General features: G+C 36.1%; 1 protein-coding gene and 1 non-coding gene across 2 annotated transcripts in view; one reads left to right on the forward strand and one right to left on the reverse strand.

The window, feature by feature from the left end:
• LOC123559751 (solute carrier family 49 member 4 homolog) overlaps nucleotides 1-25,163 on the forward strand; it is a 57,530-nt gene extending 32,367 nt beyond the window's left edge. Inside the window, exons 14-15 of the mRNA XM_053516783.1 lie at nucleotides 9,992-10,171; nucleotides 21,261-25,163. Coding sequence (XP_053372758.1) covers nucleotides 9,992-10,171; nucleotides 21,261-21,400 — 320 coding nt within the window. The 3' untranslated portion in view covers nucleotides 21,401-25,163. The remainder of the gene's footprint in view (nucleotides 1-9,991; nucleotides 10,172-21,260) is intronic.
• Nucleotides 11,636-11,708, reverse strand: Trnat-ugu (transfer RNA threonine (anticodon UGU)). Its single transcript has one exon. It is a non-coding gene; the product is annotated as a tRNA-Thr (tRNA).
• Nucleotides 25,164-25,584: the final 421 nt, after the last annotated feature.

The following is a 25,584-nucleotide window of genomic DNA, read 5'->3' on the forward strand; positions in this document are numbered from 1 at the left end:
ACACTTTTGACATGCAAATGAGCTCTGCCGCGTACTACTTGCTGCGTACATGCTGTGGACTACATAGTACACAGGATGTACGCTGGAGGAATTTAGTATGCGAGAAATAGTACGCAGCATGTACGCGGCACATACACTTTTCACATGCAAATGAGCCTGCGGTGTACTACCCCTGCGGCGTACATGCTGTGTACTCCTGCGGTGTACATGCTGTGTACTCCTGCGGCGTACATGCTGTGTACTCCTGGCCCGAGTCCTGCGGCGTACATGCTGTGTACTCCTGCTGCATACATGCTCTGTACTCTTGTGGCGAAACTGCTGTGATAATGTAAATTCCTTACCCTACCAACTTTCGTATGCAAATGCTGATCATTTGGACAGAAAAAAACAGAAAAAAGATAAGTGACATGCATTTATAAGTATTTACCCTTACCAAAATAATGTAGATTGATGTTATCAAATAAATTAGTATGCTTTTCTCCATCCACTTTTCAATGAAATAAATCAATTTTTGTAGCATGTAATTTGGTAAACATTAGAAGAAAATGGCGTAACTGCATCAAGGGGAAACAACTTTAATGCAACTAAATATAAGTGTTATGATTTATTATAGACGATGTGTGCGTAGTATGTATTTATTTTGATTAAAATCCACCTGAGAACAATCTAGGACTGGAATTATATAAGCATTTATACACTTTTACGTCCGTAAAAAGTAGCGCACCAAAAAATTTTGGATTGATTTTTTCCAATGGGGCAAGCGCAGTTAGCCAAAAACGTTCTGAAAATATACGAGCGGCAAATCCGATGAACAACTTTTTAATTTGGTGAGGCCTTAATGAGTTAACATAATGAGCATTAAAGCCTTTATAAAACATGATAGAGTGGTGTTTTGCTTAAGAGTATTCAAATAACAGTGAGAGCTATTAATTCTTCTCATTCGGGCGCTGTTGAGGCATTATCTTGGTAATTATTTCATGTATTACAAAATGTAATGCAACAAAGTTCAAATAAGGCTTTTCAATTATCCAAGTTAGAAAGCTCCAGGATTAATTCGAAATGAAAAAGAATATATTTTTACACTGCATGCAAGGTGCAGCTCAGAAATCACTAAGATGTAAGCTTCACAAATGAACATTGCAAATAGTTTGGCAAATTTTTATTGTTCAGAATACCGGTAATCTGAACTATTCTATGCTATTAAGATAAAAGTTACTCGGAAATCAAGTTCTTGCTTCCAAAAAAAAAAAATGTACAAATCCTTCCTGCATGAAGTCCCTCCCGCGTATATGAAGTTTACTTCAGACTTTTAACTTATAAAAAAAAACAGTATAAATGCCAAAAGAAATTGTACAAGTCTTTCCCGCGTATATGAAGTGTACTGCACAAATTTCAAAGTATCTGCAGTGTACATGCAGTGTACTATTTTCTTGTAGAAGTCCCTCCTGCGTACATGCAGTGTACTCCTTAAATTTTCAGAGTCTGTGCTGCGTACTTGAAGTGTACTAGTGACCTCCTGCGTACATGCTGTGTACTCGTCGAAATAGTACACGGCATGTACGCGGCATGCGGTGTATGTAAAATGTACTCCTCTGGCGTACTACTGTGTTCGCGGCATATACACAGCAAATACGCAGCATGTACGCCACAGAGGCTTGCTTCTGTAAGGGTAGGGCCAGCACATAGAAATTAAACCTTTACGGGATAGACGATAGCAAATACAGGCTGAGCATTGGAAAGTTGAGACAGAGACGTTTGGTTTGGTAATCTTCTGAGTCAGTAAGAGAGTTCATGCTCACAGACGGGGTTCAACATTCATACCAATATGGTGGTTTAATGCTATATGTTATAGCATATAAACACTGAGCATCCAAGAATCAGGGCAATCATACTGAGTTGCAACTTCAAGTAAGAGAACATCGGCTGAACATCTATGTGAAAACACATCTGTGGATGTCTCTGAATCATTTTTTGTACTTTTAGCATGTGTATATGTTGAGTTCTGCTCACCCGGGGCTAGAGGGCGTGGACGGTAGCATGCATTTTCACTACCGTCCATGAACAGGCTCAATCAAACCGAGCCTGCAACATTTTCATGTTTGTTGTGTTGAGCAACCTGTGGAGTTTCTATTTTTTTCTATTTTTGTATGTTGTCCATTCAAAGACATTGTCTGACCGGAACTTCAACAAAAAGACCTGTCAAATATAGCATCCCCAGCCTATAGAAGTTTGAGCTGATTATCATTAGTTGAAGGTTGTTAGTTTGAAACATTGAGTGATTTTTGCCTGATCCCTGAAATTATCTAGCTCATAACCAGGGATACAAATTAGCAGGGGCCCAGTAGCCCATGGCTATATAGATTTTGGGCTGGGTCCCTAAATTGTTTGAGAAAATGCTTATATACCTAATGTTGAATATTTATTTTTGACAGTCTGGGTCCCTAAATAAAAATAGCTAGTTTTTATCCCTGATAACTGCAATTATTTATAAAATATTGGAACACAAATCATTTAGGCGAGATAGTCAGAGAAAAAAAAATATACGAGGTATATGGTTTCACTAGCTCTACGTGTTTTAACAAAGGACATTCTACATAGTTTGTCAGTTAGTCTGAGACATTGTAACCTAATTTGACATACATAATATTGATATATATATGCTACGTGGAAGTGTTGTTATGATATAGGTTTCTTTGCTTTTGCAAAACATATTTTAGTAAAATTTTATCAATTTGTGTTCTTGGTAAAGGTTATAACACACTTCAAAGCCGTTCTTCTTTATTTTTTACAAAATTGATATATTTCCAATGACTGTAGCACACATCAGGGCATATTTTAAATTTTTATAACTCACATTGTTTTGCAGAAAATTGTCAAATACTAAATATAAAGAAAAAGAAAAAAGCATGAGTCATGTTTGATGCAGAAAAAATATTTTCAGTCAAACACACATTTTTTTAAACTGCAAATTTTTAAATTAGCTAAAGAATGAGATCCTTAAATTGTAGAGGGTTGTGTACGGTCTAAGTATACATGACAAGTACTGTAGTGTTATCATTTCATTATGAAAATGCTACCAACATGTCAAGCATAGATTTGTCATGTGATTTCAGCAAGAACTGAAAAGAAAATAAGGAAAATAGTTCTACAGAGCAAAAAATAAAATCGAGGACTATATGAATCCGCCATTATGCGAATACCATTTTTCGCGCCATTTGCCTATTTAGTGTCTTTATGCCTAGATCTATAAGATAAACTTGTTTCTCTAACATTGTGCCAGTTTCATTTGAAATGTACAAACATCCCAGATGCATGTAAAAAACACAAGGTTATAGTCTGATACCAACAGGGTCTAAGGTTTTATGGTAATTTCAGTAACGTATGACAACTCGTCAAATTTTGGCAAAAATAGCTGTCACAACATAATTTTCAATCAGTTATCATAACTGTAGCCTACTTTTGCCCTGTTTTGTAATTTTCTACTGGGATCTGTATACAAATTACACATTTAAGCAGTAACTGTTAAATATGTTGGTTGTACCTCTGAGTACTAGAAATCAGTAATATTTAGGATACCAATGTGCAGTTTTTGAGAAACAATACTGTACAACCAAAACATTAAAAATGTGATATTTTTTGTGTTGTATCAATATTTAACGCAAAATTGCAATAATTTTGTCATTTTCTATCAATTCTAGTCAAAGAAAATCTTTCCCATGTGGCCAGATTTCATTTTTTACCAATATGCCCTTGTATGTTACAGCACACTAAATAGCTGTTCTTCTTTACTCTAGATAAAATTGTCATATTTCCAATGGCTGCAGAACACATCTGGACCTACTTTAAGTGTCTGTAACTTACATTTTCTTGAAGAATATCCTCAGTCCTGAATAAAAATCAGAAGAAAAGCGGGGATCATGTTTGATGCAAGAAAAATATTTTCAGTCGAACCATTTTAGAGCCATTTTCCTATTCAGTGTATGTATTCCTAAATGATCTTGTGGCGGCCATTTTGGAATCGGGAAGCCATCTTGAATTTGTTTAAGACTGAAGTTTGTGCGTTTTGAAATAAAATGTATGTATGTTCTATGATGCTGGTCATCTTTCACACTATTTGAAGTTTTTGAAATACTTAAACGGTTTTCCTGTATAATGAAAATTTAATGGCGGCCATCTTGGATTTTGGTGGCCATCTTGGTTTTTTAAAAAATAATCTTGAGCTTAAATTTTTTTGTGTTATAATTCTCTACTAACACGCAAAATTTCGCTTTCTTAATAAAAACAATGGAATTATTATGGGCCGATTCCAGAAATTCATAGTTTCAATTATATATTTAACGTTTTACCCCAAAAAATACATTTTGCACCATGATACTTTTCTATACTTTTAGTATGTTGTTACATACGTCTTTTAGAATGCTTACACCAAAAATCAATTCTTTGCGAGTTTTTTCCCCTATTTTCATAAAAGGCCTTTACTACATGCATTTTGGCCAAATTATGCCCCTTGTGGACTTAGAAATTCCTGGTTGAAGTTTTGCATGCAAGTACATTATGGCTATCATTTAAAGGCATACAGCTTTGAAACTTATTTATTCTTTTCTAGGTCAATTACCAGCCTCACTAGGTCAAGTCCCATAACTCTGACATGTATTTTGGCCAAATTATGCCCCCTTTTGGACTTAGAAAATCCTGGTTAAAGTTTTGCATGCAAGTTACTATCTCCAAAACTAATGCAGATATTGAATTGAAACTTCACATGTGTCTTCGGGGTTATAAAACTAGGTGATAGCATCAAGTCCCATACCTCTGACATGCATTTTGGCCAAATTATGCCCCCTTTAGGACTTAGAAAATCCTGGTTATGGTTTTGCATGCAAGTACATATAGCTATTACTTAAAGGTATATAGCTGTGAAACTTATTTATTCTTTTCTGGGTCAATTTACAACCTCATTGGGTCAAGTCCTATAACTCTGACTTGTATTTTGGCCAAATTGTGCCCCCTTTTGGACTAAGAAAATCCTAGTTAAAGTTTTGCATGCAAGTTACTGTCTCCAAAACTAATGCAGGTATTGAATTGAAACTTCACATGTGTCTTTGGGGTTTAAAACTAGTGAAAGCATCAAGTCCCATAACTGTAACATGCATTTGGGCCAAATTATGCCCCCTTTTGAACTTCGAAAATCCGGGTTAAAGTTTTGCATGCAAGTTACTCTCTCCAAAACTAATGCAGATACTGAATTGAAACTCTCTAGATATTTCAAGATTTATGGTAATATTCCTGCTTCTGGGACAAAAATTTGAATAGTCGAGCATTGGCTGTCTTACGGACAGCTCTTTTTTGGTAAAGTTTTTGTATGTACCTACTGATGGGAATGGATTGAAACTTCACACACTTGTTCACTGTGATGGTCTGACATGCAGTGCACAGGTTCCAACTCTGCTGTACATCTTCACAAAATTATGCCTCTTTTTCTACTTAGCAATTTTTAGTAATGCTTTTGTATATAAAAGCTGGTATCTCAGCTGGTAGCTGGGAATGGATTGAAACAAGCTTGTTCACAGTGTTGATCTGACATGCAGTGCACAGGTTTCATAATTAAGTTTACATTTTTGTTTTTACAAAATTGTACCCCTTTTCAGCTAAGAAATTTTTGGTTTTGTTTTTGTGTGTAAGCTGGTATCTCGGTACTCACTAATGGGAATGGATTGAAACTTCATACACATGTCTACTGTGATGAGTTGATGTTTATTGCACAGGTTCTGTAACTCTGTTTTGCAGTTTTATAAAAATACACCTATTTTAAGACTTTCATATTTCTTCACTTGACTAAGGCTGCTAAACAGTCAAATGTTGCTGTCCTCTGGCAGCTCTTGTTTAAAAAGACTTGATGTGGTGTTGTTTTTGCTGCATCTGAAATTGTTGTCAATGTAGCAACAAAAATGTATTTTGGTTGGAAACTTTGGTTTCTAACCAGCTTTTTTAAAGACATGTATTTGTATTATTACAGTGTGTGTCAACAAACACTTTTACTTCCCTGCCATACAAACCAAATAAGAACCCATGAAATGAGCCGTGCCATGAGAAAACCAACATAGTGGGTTTGCGACCAGCATGGATCCAGACCAGCCTGCGCATCCGCGCAGTCTGGTCAGGCTCCATGCTGTTCGCTTTTAAAGCCTATTGGAATTGGAGAAACTGTTAGCGAACAGCATGGATCCTGACCAGACTGCGCGGATGCGCAGGCTGGTCTGGATCCATGCTGGTCGCAAACCCACTATGTTGGTTTTCTCATGGCGCGGCTCAAATAACTTCTGGGTATAAGGTGTCATTCTTTAAAATCAACTGTATTAACAATTATTGAAACAAATTTTTTTGTAGTACAAGGTTAAATGAAATTGTCACAGCATTGTATATTTCTTATTATTTAAATGATTTATAAGTCAGTTTCTAAGCTTTTTGTCATGCTTTTCTTTCTGTAAAACCTTTTCATACATGGTTGATGAATAACGTCACAATGATAGGCGGAGAAAGACCCTAGGTGCCCCTATGGGCATTGTTTGAGTCACAGCTGGACACCTGGGTAGAACCACCAATCTACTGTAAGCCAAATGGATGATTTTCTCACACGTAAGAATTCTATGCCTAAGTGAAATTTCCAACACGCAGCGGTGAGGGGCAAGTGATTTAAGCCAGTGACATTAACCGCTTGGCCAGGGAGGCCCCTTTATAGAGGTAAAATCTTTACTTGACTGTTGTTTCTGCATGGTATGGAATCAGTTTACTATTTAAACACATACTGTGAATTGTTGTGCCCCCCCATGAGTGGTGGGGGCATATAGATTTGGTCTTGTCCGTGCGTGCGTGCGTGCGTCCATCTGTCCGAAGTTCGTGATGCGCCTAGCTCAAAAGGTATTTGATATAAATTGATGAAACCTTGCATGAGTCTTTATCATGATATGAACTTGCGCACCTCCTATTTTTCGTCTGGCTCCGTCCCCTATTTCCAGAGTTATGGCCCCTGAAATAGTAAAAGAAGCACATTTTCACCTTGTGACACGCCTAGCTTAAAAAGTATTTGATATTGATTCATGAAACCTTGAGTCTTAATCATGATATGAACTTGCACACCTCCTATTTTTCAACTGGGTCCGCCCCCAATTTTCAGAGTTATGGCCCCTGAAATAGTCAAAAATGCACATTTTCACCTTGTGATGCGCCTAGCTCAAAAAGTGTTTAATGTAAATTTATTAAACCTTGCATGAGTCTTTATCATGATATAAACTTGGGCACCTTCTATTTTTCATCTGGGTGCGCCCCCTATTTTCAGAGTTATGGCCCCTGAAATAGTAAAAAACATTTTCACCTTGAGACGCACCTAGCTCAAAAAGTATATGATATAAATGGATGAAAACTTGCATGAGTCTTTATCATGATATAAACTTGCATACCTCTTATTTTTTGGCTGGCTCCACCCCCTATTTTTAGCCCACCATCATCAGATGGTGGGCTATTCAAATCACTCTGCGTCCGTGGTCTGACGTCCGTCCTTCCGTCCTTCCGTTAACAATTTCTCGTTATCGCATCTCCTCAGAAACTACTGGGGGGATTTTGACCAATCTTTGTCAGAATGATGTATTGGTACCCTAGTTGTGTCCCCCTGAAAATCAGACTGGTTCAACAATTTATGAGTGAGTTATGGCCCTTTGTTTATTTCTATATTTTACGTAGATTTATATAGGGAAAAACTTTGAAAACCTTCTTGTCCAAAACCACAGAGCCTAGGGCTTTGATATTTGGTTTGAAGCATCATCTAGTGGTCCTCTACCAAAAGTATTCAAATTATTTCTCTGGGGTCAAATATCGCCCCACCCTGGGGGTCACATGGTTTATATAGACTTATATAGGGAAAAACTTTGAATAACCTCGTGTCCAAAACCACAGGGCCTAGGGCTTTGATATTTTGTATGTGACATCATCTAGTGGTCTTCAACTAAGATTGTTCAAATTATACCCCTAGGGTCAAATATGGCCCCGCCCTGGGGGTCATATGGTTTACATAGACTTATATAGGGAAAAACTTTGAAAATCTTCTTGTCCAAACCACAAAGCCTAGGGCTTTGATACTTGTAATGTAGCATCATCTAGTGGTTCTCTACCAAGTTTGTTCAAATTATGCCCCTAGGGTCAAAAATGGTCCCGCCACGGGGGTCACATGGTTCATATAGACTTATATAGGGAAAAGCTTTTAAAATGTTCTTGTCAATAACTATAACATTCAAATTTGGACCAGATGTATATTTTTAAGTGGCAAGATGAACCTTGACATGAGTTGACCTTGATTTTGACCTACTTTCACATTTCTGTAGCTACAGCCTTCAAATTTGGACCACATGTATATTTTTGAGTGGTAAGATGAACCTTGACATGAGTTGACCTTGATTTTGACCTAGTGTCCTACTTTCACATTTCTGTAGCTACAGCCTACAAATTTGGGCCACATTCATAGTTTTTGTGCACTGGAAAAAACTTTGACCTTGATTTTGACCTAGTGACCTACTTTCACATTTTTGAAGGTACAGGCGTCAAATTTGGACCATATGCATAGTTCCGTGTTTCAAAATTAAATTTGACATTGATTTTGACCTAGTGACCTACTTTCACATTTCTCGAGCTACAGCCTTCAAATTTGGACCACATGCATAGTTTTGTGTACTGAAAAAAACTTTGACCTTCACATTGACCTAGTGACCTACTTTCACATTTTTGAAGGTACAGGCTTTGAATTTGGACCACATGCATAGATTTGTGTTCTGAAGTGTAATTTGACCTTGATTTTGGCCTAGTGACCTACTTTCACATTTCTCAAGCTACAGCCTTCAAATTTGGACCACTTGCATAGTTTTGTGTACTGAAATGAACTTGACCTTTACATTGACCTAGTGACCTACTTTCACATTTTTAAGGTACAGGCTTCAAATTTAGACCACATGCATAGTTTTGTATTCCAAAAAAAATTTGACCTTGATTTTGACCTAGTGACCTACTTTTACATTTTCAAGCTACAGCCTTCAAATTTGGACCACATGCATAGTTTTGTATACCGAAACAAACTTTGACCTTTACATTGACCTAGTGACCTACTTTCACATTTTTGAAGGTACAGGCTTCAAATTTGGACCACATGCATAGTTTTTATTCCAAAATAAAATTTGACCTTGATTCTGACCTAGTGACCTACTTTTACATTTCTCAAGCTACAGCCTTCAAATTTAGACCACTTGCATAGTTTTGTGTACCGAAACAAACGTTGACCTTAAGATTGACCTAGTGACCTACTTTCACATTTCCGTAGCTACAGGCTTCAAATTTAGACCACATACATAGGATTGTGTACCGAAACAAACTTTGACCTTGACATTGACCTAGTGACCTACTTTCACATTTCTCAAGCTACAGCTTTCGAATTTGGACCACATGCACAGTGTTGTGTACGGAAATGAAATTTGACCTTGAGCTGGTCAAGTCTAGAAATTTGGAACACTCAAAAATGGCACATTGGTGGGCGCCAAGATCACTCTGTGATCTCTTGTTAAAGTTATGGCCCCAGAAATAGTAAAAAAATGCATATTTTCACCTAATTATGTGCCTAGCTCAAAAAATATTTGATGTAAATTCATGAAACCTTGCTTGAGTCTTTATCATGATGTGACCTTGCACACTTGGCATTCTTCTTGAGAATCTTAATGCTTATTACAGAGTTATGGCCCTTGAACTAGCCGAAATAGTGGATTTTTTGTTTGTGATGCTCATAGCTCAAAAGTATATGGCCTAGAATAATGAATCCTTTTCATAAAATGTTTGTTGAGGCTATACCCCCTTAAGACTGCAAACATTTGAATTATTGCCCCTTATTTGTGACAAATGTACCAGTGGGGGGCACACCCTGTGTCCTACAGACACATTCTAGTTTCAATCTAAATTTCAGCTGCCATATATACCAGCTATATCAGTGCTAACGTTTTTTTGGGTACTGCATCTCCATTGTTCTTCGAAATGGCATGTGAAGTAACATATCCGGTAGCTGAAGGGGTGACAAATCTTGTCCTTACTTTGGTGAATAACATTGCAGGGTTACTGTTCCTGCTTGTACAGCTTCTTCCAATAGGTAAGTAAAATTAAGTCAACTGTGTGTTTTAAAATTACCTAGCACTCTTTAATGCTAACTTTGTGAATTACACTTTTTATTTAACAATGTGTTGTACACATGATTGCTGCATTTATCTGTACTGCTTTATGTTATTAGCTCTTTATCTAACATACATATCGGCATTCACTTCACATAGGTTATTGATAGAAGTTAAGAGAAGAGTGCATCTTCAAAAAAACTTTTTTACATTTTTTAATCGGACTTGATCTGTAACACTCATCCATCTCATGATCAATCTCTCTGTCATTTGCCTTCACATTCTTTTATTCAACGTTTTTCATACTGTTTGTTGCGTGTTTATTTTCTTGGTTTAGCTTATTAGAGCCAAATACCTGGGTTATGGTAGATATTCCATATCAGTTCACCAATCCGTCATTTTACCAAAAACAATATAAAGTTTGATTTAAACCACAGTATTCTTAAACTAATGGCTTTGTCTGATGTAGAATTTATATAAATTCATTATTTTATGATAAACTAATTTTGGAGAGACCGGGTATCTGCAGTCTTCACCTGATTCATTGAGATTTGAATATCTACTTAGGGTTCATGCTGTTGTAAATGTTTCTTATTTTTACCATTAATTAATATAGATAAAGAAAATGTACTTGATATGTCGATGACCGTAGTGTATAGATGGACTGCAGACTTGATAATTGATGCTAATTATTTATCAAATCACACGCTGTTCCCTGCTGTGTGTGACAGGAAAGGCCGTACCGGCGACAGTAACCATCAAAACATCAACACCCTTTACAATATTTACAAATTTATTTACATAAGATGATTATTAACAATGCATAGATGATATGAAAAAAAACTGATTATAAGAAAGAAAAAAAATCAAAGTTCAGTATCTCCGGATACAAAAGATCTTACAGTTCCATTCTAAAGTGACGTGTCACAGTTCTTTTATTAAATTGCTAACTTTAAGTAGCACAAACAATATCAAAACGTATCTTGAAATAAAGTCCCTTTAAACCGTGAATACGTTGAGTCCGTATTGGCTCCCTATGGTGGTAGGTGAATGCATCCCTGAGCTGACTTCAGAGGATAACAAAAATCAGCGTCTTTGCGGTTTACGGCACAACCATGGTACGAAAGCTCTGCGCTGGGAATATCACATCCAGGCGAGTGAAGACAAATGAACCTCGGGCATTGTACTTCCGGGTTATGCACCTCTGATTCATGTGGGGAAGTTGGCAGTTACTTGCGGAGAACAGATTTGTACTGGTACAGAATCCAGGAAAACTGGTTAGGTTAACTGCCCGCCGTTACATGACTGAAATACTGTTGAAAAACGGCGTCAAACCCAAAACAAACAAACAAACTTCCGGGTTATGACATCACCAGGAAAATCGTCTGGCGGAAGAAGCTCGATCGAGCATAAATTTCTAGTGTAATAGGAGCGGAAAAATGTGCAGCCCGATACAGGACTCGAACCTGCGACCTTCTGCTTACAAGTCAGATGCTCTACCAACTGAGCTAATCGGACAATGGATATCATAGACTAATTATATACATTATATACACACTGCTACATTCCTCCCTCCTTTTTTTTTCAAAGACAAACTCAGGTTCTTTTGACTAACCCAGCCATTGCTTCACCCTAGCTCTAGGATTCCAAGGCTAGTCACCACACTCACGGCACCAATGTAATAGGAGCGGAAAAATGTGCAGCCCGATACAGGACTCGAACCTGCGACCTTCTGCTTGCAAGTCAGATGCTCTACCAACTGAGCTAATCGGACAATTGATATCATAGACTAATTATATACATTATATACACACTGCTACACTAGCAAGAAAATAATTCAGACATAGATTCGTCTATAATGTCGGAAGGTGGTGTGCACAAGGCATATCTAGTCCAGTCTATTTAAAGGGTGATGTCCCGCCAAATACTAAATTTCATGGGATTCACGGCCTATGCGTAAACTCTTGACTATTTGTATTTCCACGGGATTCACGATATAGCCGGGGAATCTAACTACTTTGGCGCGGATTGAAATTGACAATTTGAGGCCCATTATAGTGGTTTTGGGGATAAAAACATAAATTACTGAAGTTTATAAAATATCAACTTTCTTATTACTGAACCGAATTTAATGAAATTTACATGGAAATTTAAGTTATGAAATACAGAAAAACATGAGAGGTATTTTATGCGTGAAATCTGACTTTTACCTCAATAACTCAAAATTTACAAAAAGATGATGCAATACCTGCATTTACACTACAGATAAAATAAGGCCCGTATGTCAATTTGTGACACTGTGAGTTGTTCAGAATCCTGTGTAATGTGACTAGGTAGACACATGATATTCCAGTGAGGCAGCACTGTAAAGTTGGGCATTGTGCTCACTGCTACAAGTAGACACGGGGGCTCCGTGGCCGAGTGGTTAAGGTCGCTGACTTCCAATCACTTGCCCCTCATCGATGTGGGTTCGAGCCTCACTCGGGGCGTTGAATTCTTCATGTGATGAAGCCATCAAGCTGGCTTACTGAAGGTCGGTGGTTCTACCCAGGTACCTGACCGTGATGAAATAATGCACAGAGGGGCACCTGGGGTCTTCCCCCACCATCAAAGCTGGAAAGTCGCCATATGACCTATAATTGTGTCGGTGCGGCGTTAAACCCAACAAAAAACCCCCCAAAAACAAGTAGACACCGTCATTTATATGACTGAAAAAATCTTGAAAAAGAAGTTAAACCCAAACACACACACCATAGCTTGAAATTAGAAAACATCGACAATGTGCCGCACTGTGGGTTTTTCATCTGGACAATTAAAGTACTAATACTTAATGGCACTGGACCCCAGACTTTGGCTAAAATGATCTTTCTTTAAAACTGAAGTTTGGGCATATTATGAATATAAGAACATGAGTTTCTAAACAGTCTATTCAAACCACAGGGGTAATCACATAAAGGTTCTGGGGTTGTCAAGGGTATAGTAACCCCTATTTATAGACAAGGGATCCAGCTGTCAGAATGGCAATTTTGGTATATGGTCATTATCAGCTGCTGTAAAAGTCTCATTTGTAACGTTAAAATACCAGCTGATACGCCCTCACACTGCTTAAATATAAATATCCATAAAACACATTCTCATTTCTTGCTGTCATAAACCGTTTTTGCACAATGAGATGCGAAACTCGTACTTTTTCATCAAAAACGTGTAGTCTAACAAGATGGCGTTCACCGTTCGATCATAGAAAATCACCTGTAAAACTCATGTACAGCAGGCAAACAAAAGGAAATGAATGATGCTTCTTACAAAACGATCAAAATGTATCTCACAAACCTCGGTATTGAACCACAAGCGGGTCTATAAGTCTTGCAATGCTTTGATATTTTCGTAACCGAAAAACAATTCTCGCCAGCTCCACCATTGCGACATGATTTCTGTCCTGCTTCTTTTCTTCTTATGAAACTTATTTTTCTCGTTTGTGTTTTTTAATATCATGCCAATATTATGGGCCAGGCCAGACAATAAAAATTTTAAATTTTGCAAATCGAAAGGACCAACTCGTCATTTACAACATACATTGTACTCAAAAAAGGCCATCACAAATATTCCGCGCCTGTGGGCGCGGAGAATAAAGCTTTATTCTAGCATAAAACTGCATGCTGTTATTATAGGGATGACGCATGTTTTTTCGTGTTATAACGCCTGCAGAATCCCGAGGGATTCTGAAGATGTTATAACACGAAAAGAACATGCGCTAACGCTATTATAGCATAAAAAGCGAAAGAAAACACTAATAAATGAATACATTCTCCCTCAGCGTCATTATTCCATGAAACGCGCGGGAACGTCTGCGTGGTTTTTTTACGTTGACGTCATTTCCGTTTTAATTATCCGTTTTGGGGCCGTTATGCGTTTATGCTTTGCCACGGAACGCGCATATATAAAAAGGTGTTATAACAGCACGTGAGCGCGAGAATCTCTGTTAACACACGTTTTCTTTATTGTTAAAACACCCCCGAAAAGTGACAAGAACAGAAGTTTTATGCTAGAATGTCACTTTTCGGGGGTGTTTAACAGGAGAGAAAACGTATGTTAACAGAGAGATTCTCGCGCTTACGTGCTGTTATAACACCTTTTTAGCTCACTCAGGTGAGTTTTTCTGATCGCTCGATGTCCGTCGTCTGTCGTCTGTCTGTCGTCTGTCGTCCATCAACATTTAGCTTGTGTATGCGATAGAAACTGTATTTTTCAACTGATCTTCATGAAATTTGGTCAGAATGATTACCTTGATGAAATCTAGGCCGAGTTCGAAAATGGGTTATCTGGGGTCAAAAACTAGGTCACTAGATCAAATCAAGGAAAAACCTTGTGTATGCGATAGAGGCTGTATTTTTCAATTGATCTTCATGAAATTTGGTCAGAATGGTTACCTTCATGAAATCGAGGCCAAGTTTGAAAATGGGTCATCTTGGGTCAAAAAGTAGGTCACTAGGTCAAATCAAGGAAAAACCTTGTGTATGCGATAGAGGCTGTATTTTTCAATTGAGCTTCATGAATGTTGGTCAGAATGATTACCTTGATGGAATCTAGGCCGAGTTTGAAAATGGGTCATCTGGGGTCAAAAACTAGGTCACTAGGTCAAATCGAAGAAAAACCTTGTGTATGCGAAAGAGGCTGTATTTTTTAACTGATCTTCATGAAATTTAGTCAGAATGATTACATTGATGAAATCTATGCTGAATTTGAACATGGGTCATCTAGGATCAAAACTAGGTCACTAGGTCAAATCGAAGAAAAACATTGTGTATGCAATAGAGGCTGTATTTTTCAATTGATCTTCATGAAATTTGGTCAGAGTGATTGCCTTGATGAAATCTAGGTCGAGTTTGAATATGGTTTATCTGAGATCAAAAAATAGGTCACTAGGTCAAATTAAAGAAAAAACTTGTGTATGCGATAGAGGCTGTGTTTTTCAGTTGATTTTTATGAAATTTGGTCAGGATGTTTGCCTTGATGAAATCTACGTCGAGTTTGAATATGGGTCATCTTCGGTCAAAAACTAGGTCACTAGGTCAAATTAAAGAAAAACCTTGTGTATGCGATAGATGCTGTATTTTTCAATTGATCTTCATTAAATTTGGTCAGAATGATTGCCTTGATAAAATCTAGGCTGAGTTTGAACATGGGTCATCTAGGGTCAAAAACTAGATCACTAGGTCAAATTAAAGAAAAATCTTGTGTATGCGATAGAGACTATATTTTTCAATTTATTTTTATGAAATTTGGCCAGGATGATTGCCTTAATGAAATCTAGGTCGAATTTGAATATGGGTCATCTGGGGTCAGAAACTAGGTCACTTGGTCAAATCAAAGAAAAAACTTGTGTATGTGATAGAGGCTGTATTTTTCAATTGATCTTCATGAATTTTGGTCAGAATGATTGCCTTGATAAAATCTAGGTCGATTTTGAGTATGGGTCATCTAGGGTCAAAAACTAGGTCACTAGGTCATATCTAAGAAAATGCTTGTTTAATCTCGAGAGACCAGGTTTTTGGTCCAGTCTTAATGAAAATTGGTCAGAATATTTGTTTCCATGATATCACTAGGTCAAACATGTTTTACACTGTTATGGTGTGTTTCTTAGGTGAGCGACCTAGGGCCATCTTGGCCCTCTTGTTATATATGCTCCTTCCGTGGCAAAGCGTAAACGTATTACGGCCCCAAAACGGATAATTCAAAAGGAAATGACGTCAACGTGAAAAAACAACGTAGACTTTACCGCGCATTTCATGGAAATATAATGACGTTGAGGGACAATATATTCATTTACCTGGTTTTTACGCGTTTTATGCTAGAATAGCGTTAGCGCATGATCTTTTCGTGTTATAACATCTTCAGAATCCCTCGGGAATCGTTGGTACCCTCGCCCTAACGGGCTCGGGTACCAACAAATCCCTCGGGATTCTGCAGATGTTGTAACACGAAAAAACATGCGTTATCCCTACATAATTAAGTCAATTTACATTCAGTATCCCGTTACAAACGCTTTTCAATTTTAAATAGAAAAATCAGTAAAACGACTAACTATTTTGTAATTCCGTAACATATAATCTGTCAGTAACTAAGTTTCAAAGCCTTCTTAAGAAATATAGCAATTGCTTCCTGATATCTAAAATTTTATTTATTTATGTTGCTGTCTTACAATGTTGAGGTAATGCAGTGCATTTAAGAGTTCATTTTCCGAAATGTTAAAACAGAGATGGAGTGCGAAAAATAATTGGTGCTAATTTTTTCTTATACCACATGTACATAGTTCCCTACTATAATCCTATAGAATACCGCTAAAGATGTCTAATTATCGCTCTTTGATCAAATACAGATTTGTCCTTTCGTACAATCTGGTTGATCGTTGCACACTTTATTTTGTCTGCTTATTGTTTTTGTTAAGAAACGCGAACAAAACCTTCCAAATTTGACTATAAGTTCAATATTTAGCCTGGAATTAATGACCTTCATGACCGTAAAACACCAAAATGAGATTTTCTTGGATTTCTAGTGTTGTCCAAAAACATCCCTAACCCTATATCGGATAACCCGAATGTACTCGGGTCTCTGTAAATATGGTATGCCTAATTGTACTGATTTTCATTAATATGATTATAGACAACAAAGCCGCGGTGCCTAAATGTGTACGTTTGAAGTGATTTTGTCCTGGACATTCCTTCTCTATACTTCTACCTCCATTACCTCAGAAACTGGTTTTGTGTTGTGCATGATAACATGCAAATGCAGATTATCTGTTAAATTTAATGCACCTGTTAAGGTTTAGGAGTATATCACCAAAACACAGAAATATTTTATATACGAAAAACATCGTTACCAATATTTTACCTAACAATTACATGTTCTGCCGTACTGTCCCGTACTGAAAATATTCTGAAAAAGTTGTCCCCCTTTGAAAATGAATGCCATTTGTAAAGAAATAAAAATAAACAATTGCTGAAAACTTTTTTGTTTTGTTGTTTTTGTAATAAAAGCGTGTATATTACTCTACAAAACAAGTGTCAGTATACTGATATAAGCATTGAATTCCAAAAAAAGGTCTGTCTCAATAGGCCCCACTTCCAGACAGTCAAGCGCCTTTAAAAACTCACCATTTTCAAGGAACTGTTACACATGTTTGTTTTGATGCATTTGTAATAGTGTGCGAGTGTTGAAATTTCGCATAACTAGGTGGAACACAGTTTTCAGCAATTGCTTATTTTTATTTCTTTACAAATGACATTCATTTTCAAAGGGGGACAACTTTTTCAGAATATTTTCAGTACGGCAGAACATGTAATGGTCAGGTAAAATATTAGTAACGATGTTGTTCGTTTATGAAATATTTCTGTGTTTTGGTAATATACTCCTAAACCTTAATAACTTTAAAGGAGGATGAGATGCATTATAGTATACTACTCCAGAAATGTTATTTAACAATTGTTCTTTTATTTTTCATACTTGGGTGAACTTGTATCTTTGTTTATATGGCCGCTCATTCTGTTTATTTAGTTATTTTACATAAATATGTACTTCGCTGTTCTTAAACCATAATTTAGAGACAATATATGAGAACTGATGCTCGAATGAAGATTAACTGAGCACATGAAATGCAGGTTCTAACCCTGAGCAGACCAGGCCATCCACAAATGGACACTTGAGTGGAAAGTTAAAGCAGAGGGAATGCTGGTTTACTAATTAGACACTATTTTGTGATATTCTAAATTTATTTATGAATATCCTTATTCATTAAAAGATATCACAAATTCATATTGTGATATCTTTTATTCATTTATATATATCACAAATTCATTTATGGATTATAGATATACTTAAATTCATTTATGAATATCACAGATTCATTTTGTGATATTGTTAATTGATTTATGGATATCACCGTCATTTTTTGATATCAATTATTTCTGATATCATTAAATGTATTATGTGATATCCTGAAAAGAATTTAGAGCATTATTAAATTGAATTAAGAATATAAAATAAAGGTATCTGTGTTAACCGATATCAAATATTCCATTTTATATCCTTGAACCATTTTGTGATATCTTAATCATTTTAGGATATCACAGAATACAATAAATAATATCTTTAATTATATTAGTGACATCATTAAATACACTACGTTTTAAAATATCACAAAGTACATTTAATGATAACATAAAAAGAATCTATAATATCACAAAATTAATTTAGGATATCACAAGATACGAATAAATAGTTAAACGTCACCCTTTGAAGGGAGGGCTTAAAATACACATAAAAAAGTGTTGTTTTTGTGATCGCTCAATGTCCGGCGTCCGTCTGTCTGTCTGTCGTCTGTCAGCATTTAGCTTGTGTATGCGATAGAGGCTGTATTTTTCAATTGATCTTCATAAAATTTGGTCAGAATGATTGCCTTGATGAATTCTAGGTCGCGTTTGAATATGGGTCATCTTGGGTCAAAAACTAGGTCACTAGGTCAGATCAAAAAGAAGCCTTGTGTATGCGATAGATGCTGTATTTTTCAATTGACCTTCATGAAATTTGGTCAGAATGATTGCTTTGATGAAATCTAGGTCGAGTTCGAGTATGGGTCATCTGGGATCAAAAACTAGGTCACTAGGTTAAATCAAAGAAAAACCATGTGTATTCGATAGAGGCTGTTCTTTTCAATTGATCTTCATGAAATTTGGTCAGAATGATTGCCTTGATGAAATCTATGTTGAGTTCGAATATAGGTTTTCTTAGGGTATAAAAGTAAGTCAAATCAAAGAAAAACATTGTGTATGCGATAGAAGCTGTACTTTTCAATTGATCTTCATGAAATTTGGTCAGAATGATTGCCTTGATGAAATCTAGGTCGAGTTCGAATATGGGTCATCTGGGATCAAAAACTAGGTCATTAGGTAAAATCATAGAAAAACCTTGTGTATGCGATAGAGGCTGTATTTTTCAATTGATCTTCATGAAGTTTGGTCAGAATGATTGCCTTGATGAAATTTAGGTCGAGTTCGAGTATGGGTCATCTGGGATCAAAATACTTGTTTAAACTCAAGAAACCACATTTTTGGTCCAATTCTAATGAAAATTGGCCAAAATATTTGTTTCCATGAAATCACTAGGCCAAACATGTTTACACTGTTATGGTATGTTTCTCAGGTGAGCGACCTAGGGCCATTTTGGCCCTCTTGTTATCCCCCGACGAAAGTCGGAGGGATATAGTTTTGGCGTTGTCCGTCTGTCTTTCCGTCCGTCCGTCCGTCCGGAGCCATATCTAGGAAATGGTTGGGAATATTTATTTAAAACTTCATATACGTGTTCACCACTATGAGTTCTTCCGGTCCGTCAAGTTTCAGTCAGATTGCCCAAGTAACACCAGAGTTATGGCCCTTAGAAGTTTCTAGTGTTAACTGTATAGGGTACTATAAATATGGCAATTTCTGCATCATAACTTTTGATATATTTGACCTAGAACTATGAAACTTTAACAGAATTTAGATCACCATAATGTGGTTGTGTACACACAATTTCATTCGGATTTATTTGTAAATTAAGAGTTATTGCCCTTTAATTGTATAAAAATCCACATATTTGTACATAACAAACCTACCATTTGGTAGAATTTCATTAAATGTCTTTCATTCTTTTCCATGAACATTTATTTTAAACATGTGAAGTTGTGTACCCACACCTGGTCACCCCCTTACCTTGATCGCACACCTCCCCCCCCCCCTATCCCCGACACACCCCCCCCTAAAAAACAACAACAACATTCCTTATTTTAGATCTTTTTCAAACAAACTTCATATACATGTTCACCACTATGAGGTTATGGGGCCCATCAAGTTTCAGACAGATTGCCCAAGTAACACTAGAGTTATGGCCCTTAGAAGTTTCTAGTGTTAACTATATACGGTACTATAGATCTATAGATATGGCAATTTCTGCGTCATAACTTTTGATATATTTGACTTAGAACTATGAAACTTTAACAGAATTTAGAGCACTATAATGTGGTTGTGCACAGACAATTTTGTACGGATTTCTTTTGTAATTTCAGAGTTATTGCCCTTTAATTGTCTAAAAATCCACATATTTGTACATAACAAACTTACCATTTGGCAGAATTTCATTAAATATCTTTCATTCTTTTCTGTGAACATTTATTATAAACATGTGAAGTTGCGCACCCACACCTGGTCACCCACTTGCCTTGGTCACACCCCCTCCCCCTCCAAACCCCACTCCTCCCCCTCGCCCGAAATTTTTTTTTCATTTCTTATTTTAGATTTTTTTTCAAACCTTCCAAGTTGTACCATTCCCCCACCTCACTTCTCCACCCAGTCATGTCCACCACTGATCATGCATCCTCTGCTCCCCCCCAACTTCACCCTTTTACCCCCTTTTTTTTTCATTTTTAATTTTCAATCAATATTTATAATCAACATGTGAAATTTTGTTTCCTCTCCCGTTCCCCTGCACCCCTACCCACTAAAAAAATAAATATATACATATATATATATATATATATATATATATATTTCCATTCCTTTTTTTTTGTTCAAACCTTCAACATGTTAAGTTGTGACTGCACAAACCTTGCCCTCAGCCATGTTCAAGATATCTTACCACATCTGTTCTTTTAAATGTACATGTTAAACAGGAACACCTGGTGCCAAACCACTCAAAGACAATATTTCGTTCCAGTTAAACTTCAAGCTCACATTTCAATTAACTGCATTTAATTTTAAAAGCTAAGCTTATTACAGTAAGCATATCCCATTCAAAATAAATTCTTTAGTCAGGATCAAAGTATCATACATTTATTATGTACTCTTTAATTAAACATTTGTTTTCTGTTAAATTGATTTTGACTAATGAAATTATTTGCTTCTTATTAACATCCTTAACTTTTTGCCGGATATATCTTTTTGCCATTCCTCACCACAAACCCTTTCGTCGGGGGATACCAATTCATCGAATTTGCTTGTTTTAACTATACATGTATGTTAACAGCAGTTTTTATTGTTGCAGGAACTATGTGGGAGAATTGGTGCTTGATTGGTGCAATATTTGTGTGTTTACCCGTACTTTTACTTTTAAAAGAACGCTACAACAGATTGGACATAGACATAGTGGTTGAAGAAAATCAAACTTCCAGTGAAAAGAAATAATATTGTTTGAAAGGGACAGAATATATTGCGGTTGAAGAAAATCAAGTGAAAAAAAACTCATATTTTTTGAAACAGACACCATACTGTTGTTTACATTGGACAATATTATTATTGGTTGAAAAAATTTAAAATGTACAGTGAAAACAACAAATGCTGCTTGAAACGGACAATACATTTGATGACTGAAAAAAATCAGACATTGAAATTTATCTCATGTTGTTTTAAATGGACAATAACTGGAATCCAAAAAATGTTTACTACTATTTTTTTAATTAACATATTGTTGAGGGATAAAATACTTTGATATAAAGCTACAGTTATCAACTTTTTGCGCTGAAGAGATAATGCAGTATGCATTATATCTTATTTTCTTGTTTTTTTGACACTGATAGATGATTTATTGAATTAATACTGTTGGTGTATAGATAACTCATTAAGCTATGATAGTAGGTGTATAGGTATTTTCTTTAACTGTAATGGTATGTGTAAAGATGAGTTATTACTCTGTGACCATATGTACATATTAAACTATGACATAGACACAGTAGGTGTATTGATAAGTTATAACACTATGAACGTAGGTGTATAGAAAACTTATTGAACTATGATGATAGGTGTATAGGTACCTTACTTATTAAACTGTGATGATAGGTGTATAGGTAACTTATTTAACTGTGATAGCAGGTGTAAAAACAATTGTGATAGTGTGTGTATAGTTAGCTGATTAAACTGTGATAGTAGGTGTATAGATAACTTACAAGTATGACTTTAGGGCCCAGAGGCAACAAAATCAATAATTGTCCTAATTTCCTAGCCTATCCCAGAGCCTAAATGGACAAGTAGAATTTCACACCGTGAAACAGACAAGTGGAAAAAAGCTCCTGGCAAAAAATAGACAAGTAAGTTAAATCAGATTTGCCATCCCTCTGTTTTAACTTATCAAACTATAATGGTAGATGTAAAGATAACTTATTGAACTGTGATAGAAGGTGTATAGATAACTTATTAAGCTATGACCTCTGGTATATAGATAACTTAGTAAGTTGTTACTTTAGGTGTATATGTAACTTACTATGTCTCCACATGTGGGGGAGACATTGATTTAGTGCTGTCCGTCTGTATGTCAATCTGTTGCAAAGTTTGTCGCAACTCCTCCGACACCACTGGATAGATTAACACCAAACTTCACAAGAATAATAATTGCAAAGTCTAGTTGTGCATATCGTCTGTATTTTCTAATTCGATGATTTGCAGCAGTGTAATGGCCCCTGATACACAAAGTTTATTACTCTTTAGCATACAAAATACTATTTCAACCAAACCTTACAGAAATGATCAGTGCCATAATATCGGCATGTTCTGATTCAGTGATTTTTAGAGGAGTTATGGCCCTATAATTGTCAAATGGTGTGATATTTTGGCAGCTTCTCTTACACCATTGGGCAGATTTTCACCAGACCTTACAGGGGATATCAGTACCAAGCCTAGCTATTTATACATATTATCAGCATGTTCAGAGTTATGGCCTTTGATTTGTCAGGGGCCTCCGTGATTGAGTGGTTAAGGTCGCTGACTTCAAATCACATGCTCCTCTCTGATGTGGGTTGGAGCCTCACTTGGGGCGTTGAATTCTTCATGTCAGGAAGCCATCCAGCTTACGGAAGGTCGGTGGTTCCACCCAGGTACCCGCCCGTGATGAAATAATGAATGGAGGGGCACCTTGGGACTTCCTCCACCATCAAAGCTGGAAAGTCACCATATGATCTAAATTGTGTCGGTGCAACGTTAAACCCATTTAAAACATTACTCTTTTTAAGTTGATAAGAATTTTAGTATATCTAGATGTAAACAACCACTTTTACAGAAATATATAAATGAAAGTTTTTATCTTAGTTTAGATTATCATCGCTATCCAGTTCACCTTTGATCTGATCATGGATGATATTTGCTTTTTAAGACATTTTTTATAACGCGCATATAGTGCCATGGTTTTCAAATCTCGGTGTCTTAATTAGTAGTACTTATTTTATGGCAGTTTTTAAATAAAGGTTAGCGATGGTAATCTGACTTTTATGATAGTAATTAGTCTATGAGTGTGCAATGATTTTATGTATCTTATAATTCATTTATTGAATGACCAATAACATGTTAGATACATTCGTTATATATACATATAAACTACCAAATATGCTGTATATACATATAATTAGGCTGAATTTCACCAAACCTCACGAGTGATTAGTGTGAAGCGTAGTTGTGCATATTATCGTCATGTTCTGTTAATGATTTTCAGCCAGGTCGTGACCCTTGATTTGTCAAAGTCTTAGATTTGTGCTGCTTCTCCTATACCACTGGTTGGAATTCCACCAAACTTTTCAATGCAAAGCCTAGTTGTGTACTTCATTGGAATGTTATGGTTCAGTGATTTTCCTTGGAGTTATGGCCCTTAATTTGTGGCATTTCTGCATGGTTAGTGGCAGGAGACATGTTTTTCGTAAAAAACAATATGACAATAGGTGTATAGATAATTTGTTAAACTATGAGGTTGTTAATCATGGTCATTTTTGTCATATAAATAAGGACTGAGCGTTGCAATATCCAAAATATAATTTAAATGTACACTAGATACTATTTAGGGTAATAAAGAAGTAGTTTTACCTGATTGTATAATTACATAATAATCATTAAATATTTGTGATATTTAATTATGCTTGATATTTGAATGAATTATATTTGTGTAAAATGGTGAATATGGTTATTCTGAATAAGATATTGCACTGGTTTTACTGGTATCAGCCATTTAACACTTATCTGGTTATGATTTTTTGTTATTTTCTTATAAACTGTTTTAGAATTCCTGTTAATTCTGGTAGCTTCTTATTAAGATATCTGATCCACAAATAGATAACATTTCGATGCCTGGTGATCCCATGTCTTTTGGTACGTGTCTGCTGAACAAGAATTAGTAAATAAAACGACCATAGTAATATGCACAAATCATAACAGTCATGACTGCAAAATGATAAATCTTACACTGTTATAACTGGACTTCTGTTGAAGTATCATTGAAAACTATAAAGTAAAAAAAAAATTCTATAACATATTTTCTCATCTGGTTTATTATTTCTTTTTCAGTAGCAAATGCACTTTCAAATGATACCAAAATTATATGAGCTTACCAGGCATCAATATTTGATATATTTTAATAGCACAGTTATATAGAACTTGCTTATTTCAAGTTATTTGTGGACCTTTAGGAAGTGGATCAGTACTGACAATCGGCTTTTTCAGTGCAATGTACATATACTTCGTATACGATTTCGACATCCTTCGGCTATATCAGAATTTTTTTTTCACAACAACCGGAGAATGCCAAAAACATATAGCGAAATACGTAATCGAACATAAATTGCAGATTGTCATTACGGGTCATGACAATATATTGGTTATTTTCCATGCGATTACGTAATTTCATTATGCGATTTTGGCATCACTCGGCCATAACAGAAAATTATTTTTCTTAACAACCGGAGAATTCCGAAAAAACACGGGGTATTACGGAGAATACATAATCGAATGAAAAATGCTGATTATCATTTTATTTATGGGTCCAGTACATTAAGCCAGTCAAGCCTGAAAACAGGCTTTAAGTAAGAGTTCCCTTAATATTTACATATATTATTGTCAGGTATCAACTTATTCATTGGATTGTTTCTGTTTAGTTTTTGTTTACTATTTTGAATTATTCCATTAATTTAGTTTACTTTTTTTTTGGTTTTAAAATCTTATAAATCTTATATTAGCATCATCGAATCAGGTACTGAAGTGCTTGATCACCTTTGTGTTTTATTGTAAGGTAGCAAATTGTTTATCATAACCTGCTACACATCTTGAATTTCAAAATTTTGAGCTGCGCCATGAGAAAACCAACATAGTGGGTTTGCGACCAGCATGGATCCAGACCAGCCTGCGCAACCGCGCAGTCTGGTCAGGATCCATGCTGTTTGCTAACAGTTTCTCCAATTCCAATAGGCTTTAAAAGCGAACAGCATGGATCCTGACCAGACTGCGCGGATGCACAGGCTGGTCTGGATCCATGCTGGTCGCAAACCCACTATGTTGGTATTCTCATGGTGCGGCTCAAATATTTTGTTGTAGATATCTGTTGGACTTTATACTACTGT

This window comes from Mercenaria mercenaria, chromosome 10 (assembly GCF_021730395.1).
Source record: "Mercenaria mercenaria strain notata chromosome 10, MADL_Memer_1, whole genome shotgun sequence".
NCBI lineage: Eukaryota > Metazoa > Mollusca > Bivalvia > Venerida > Veneridae > Mercenaria > Mercenaria mercenaria.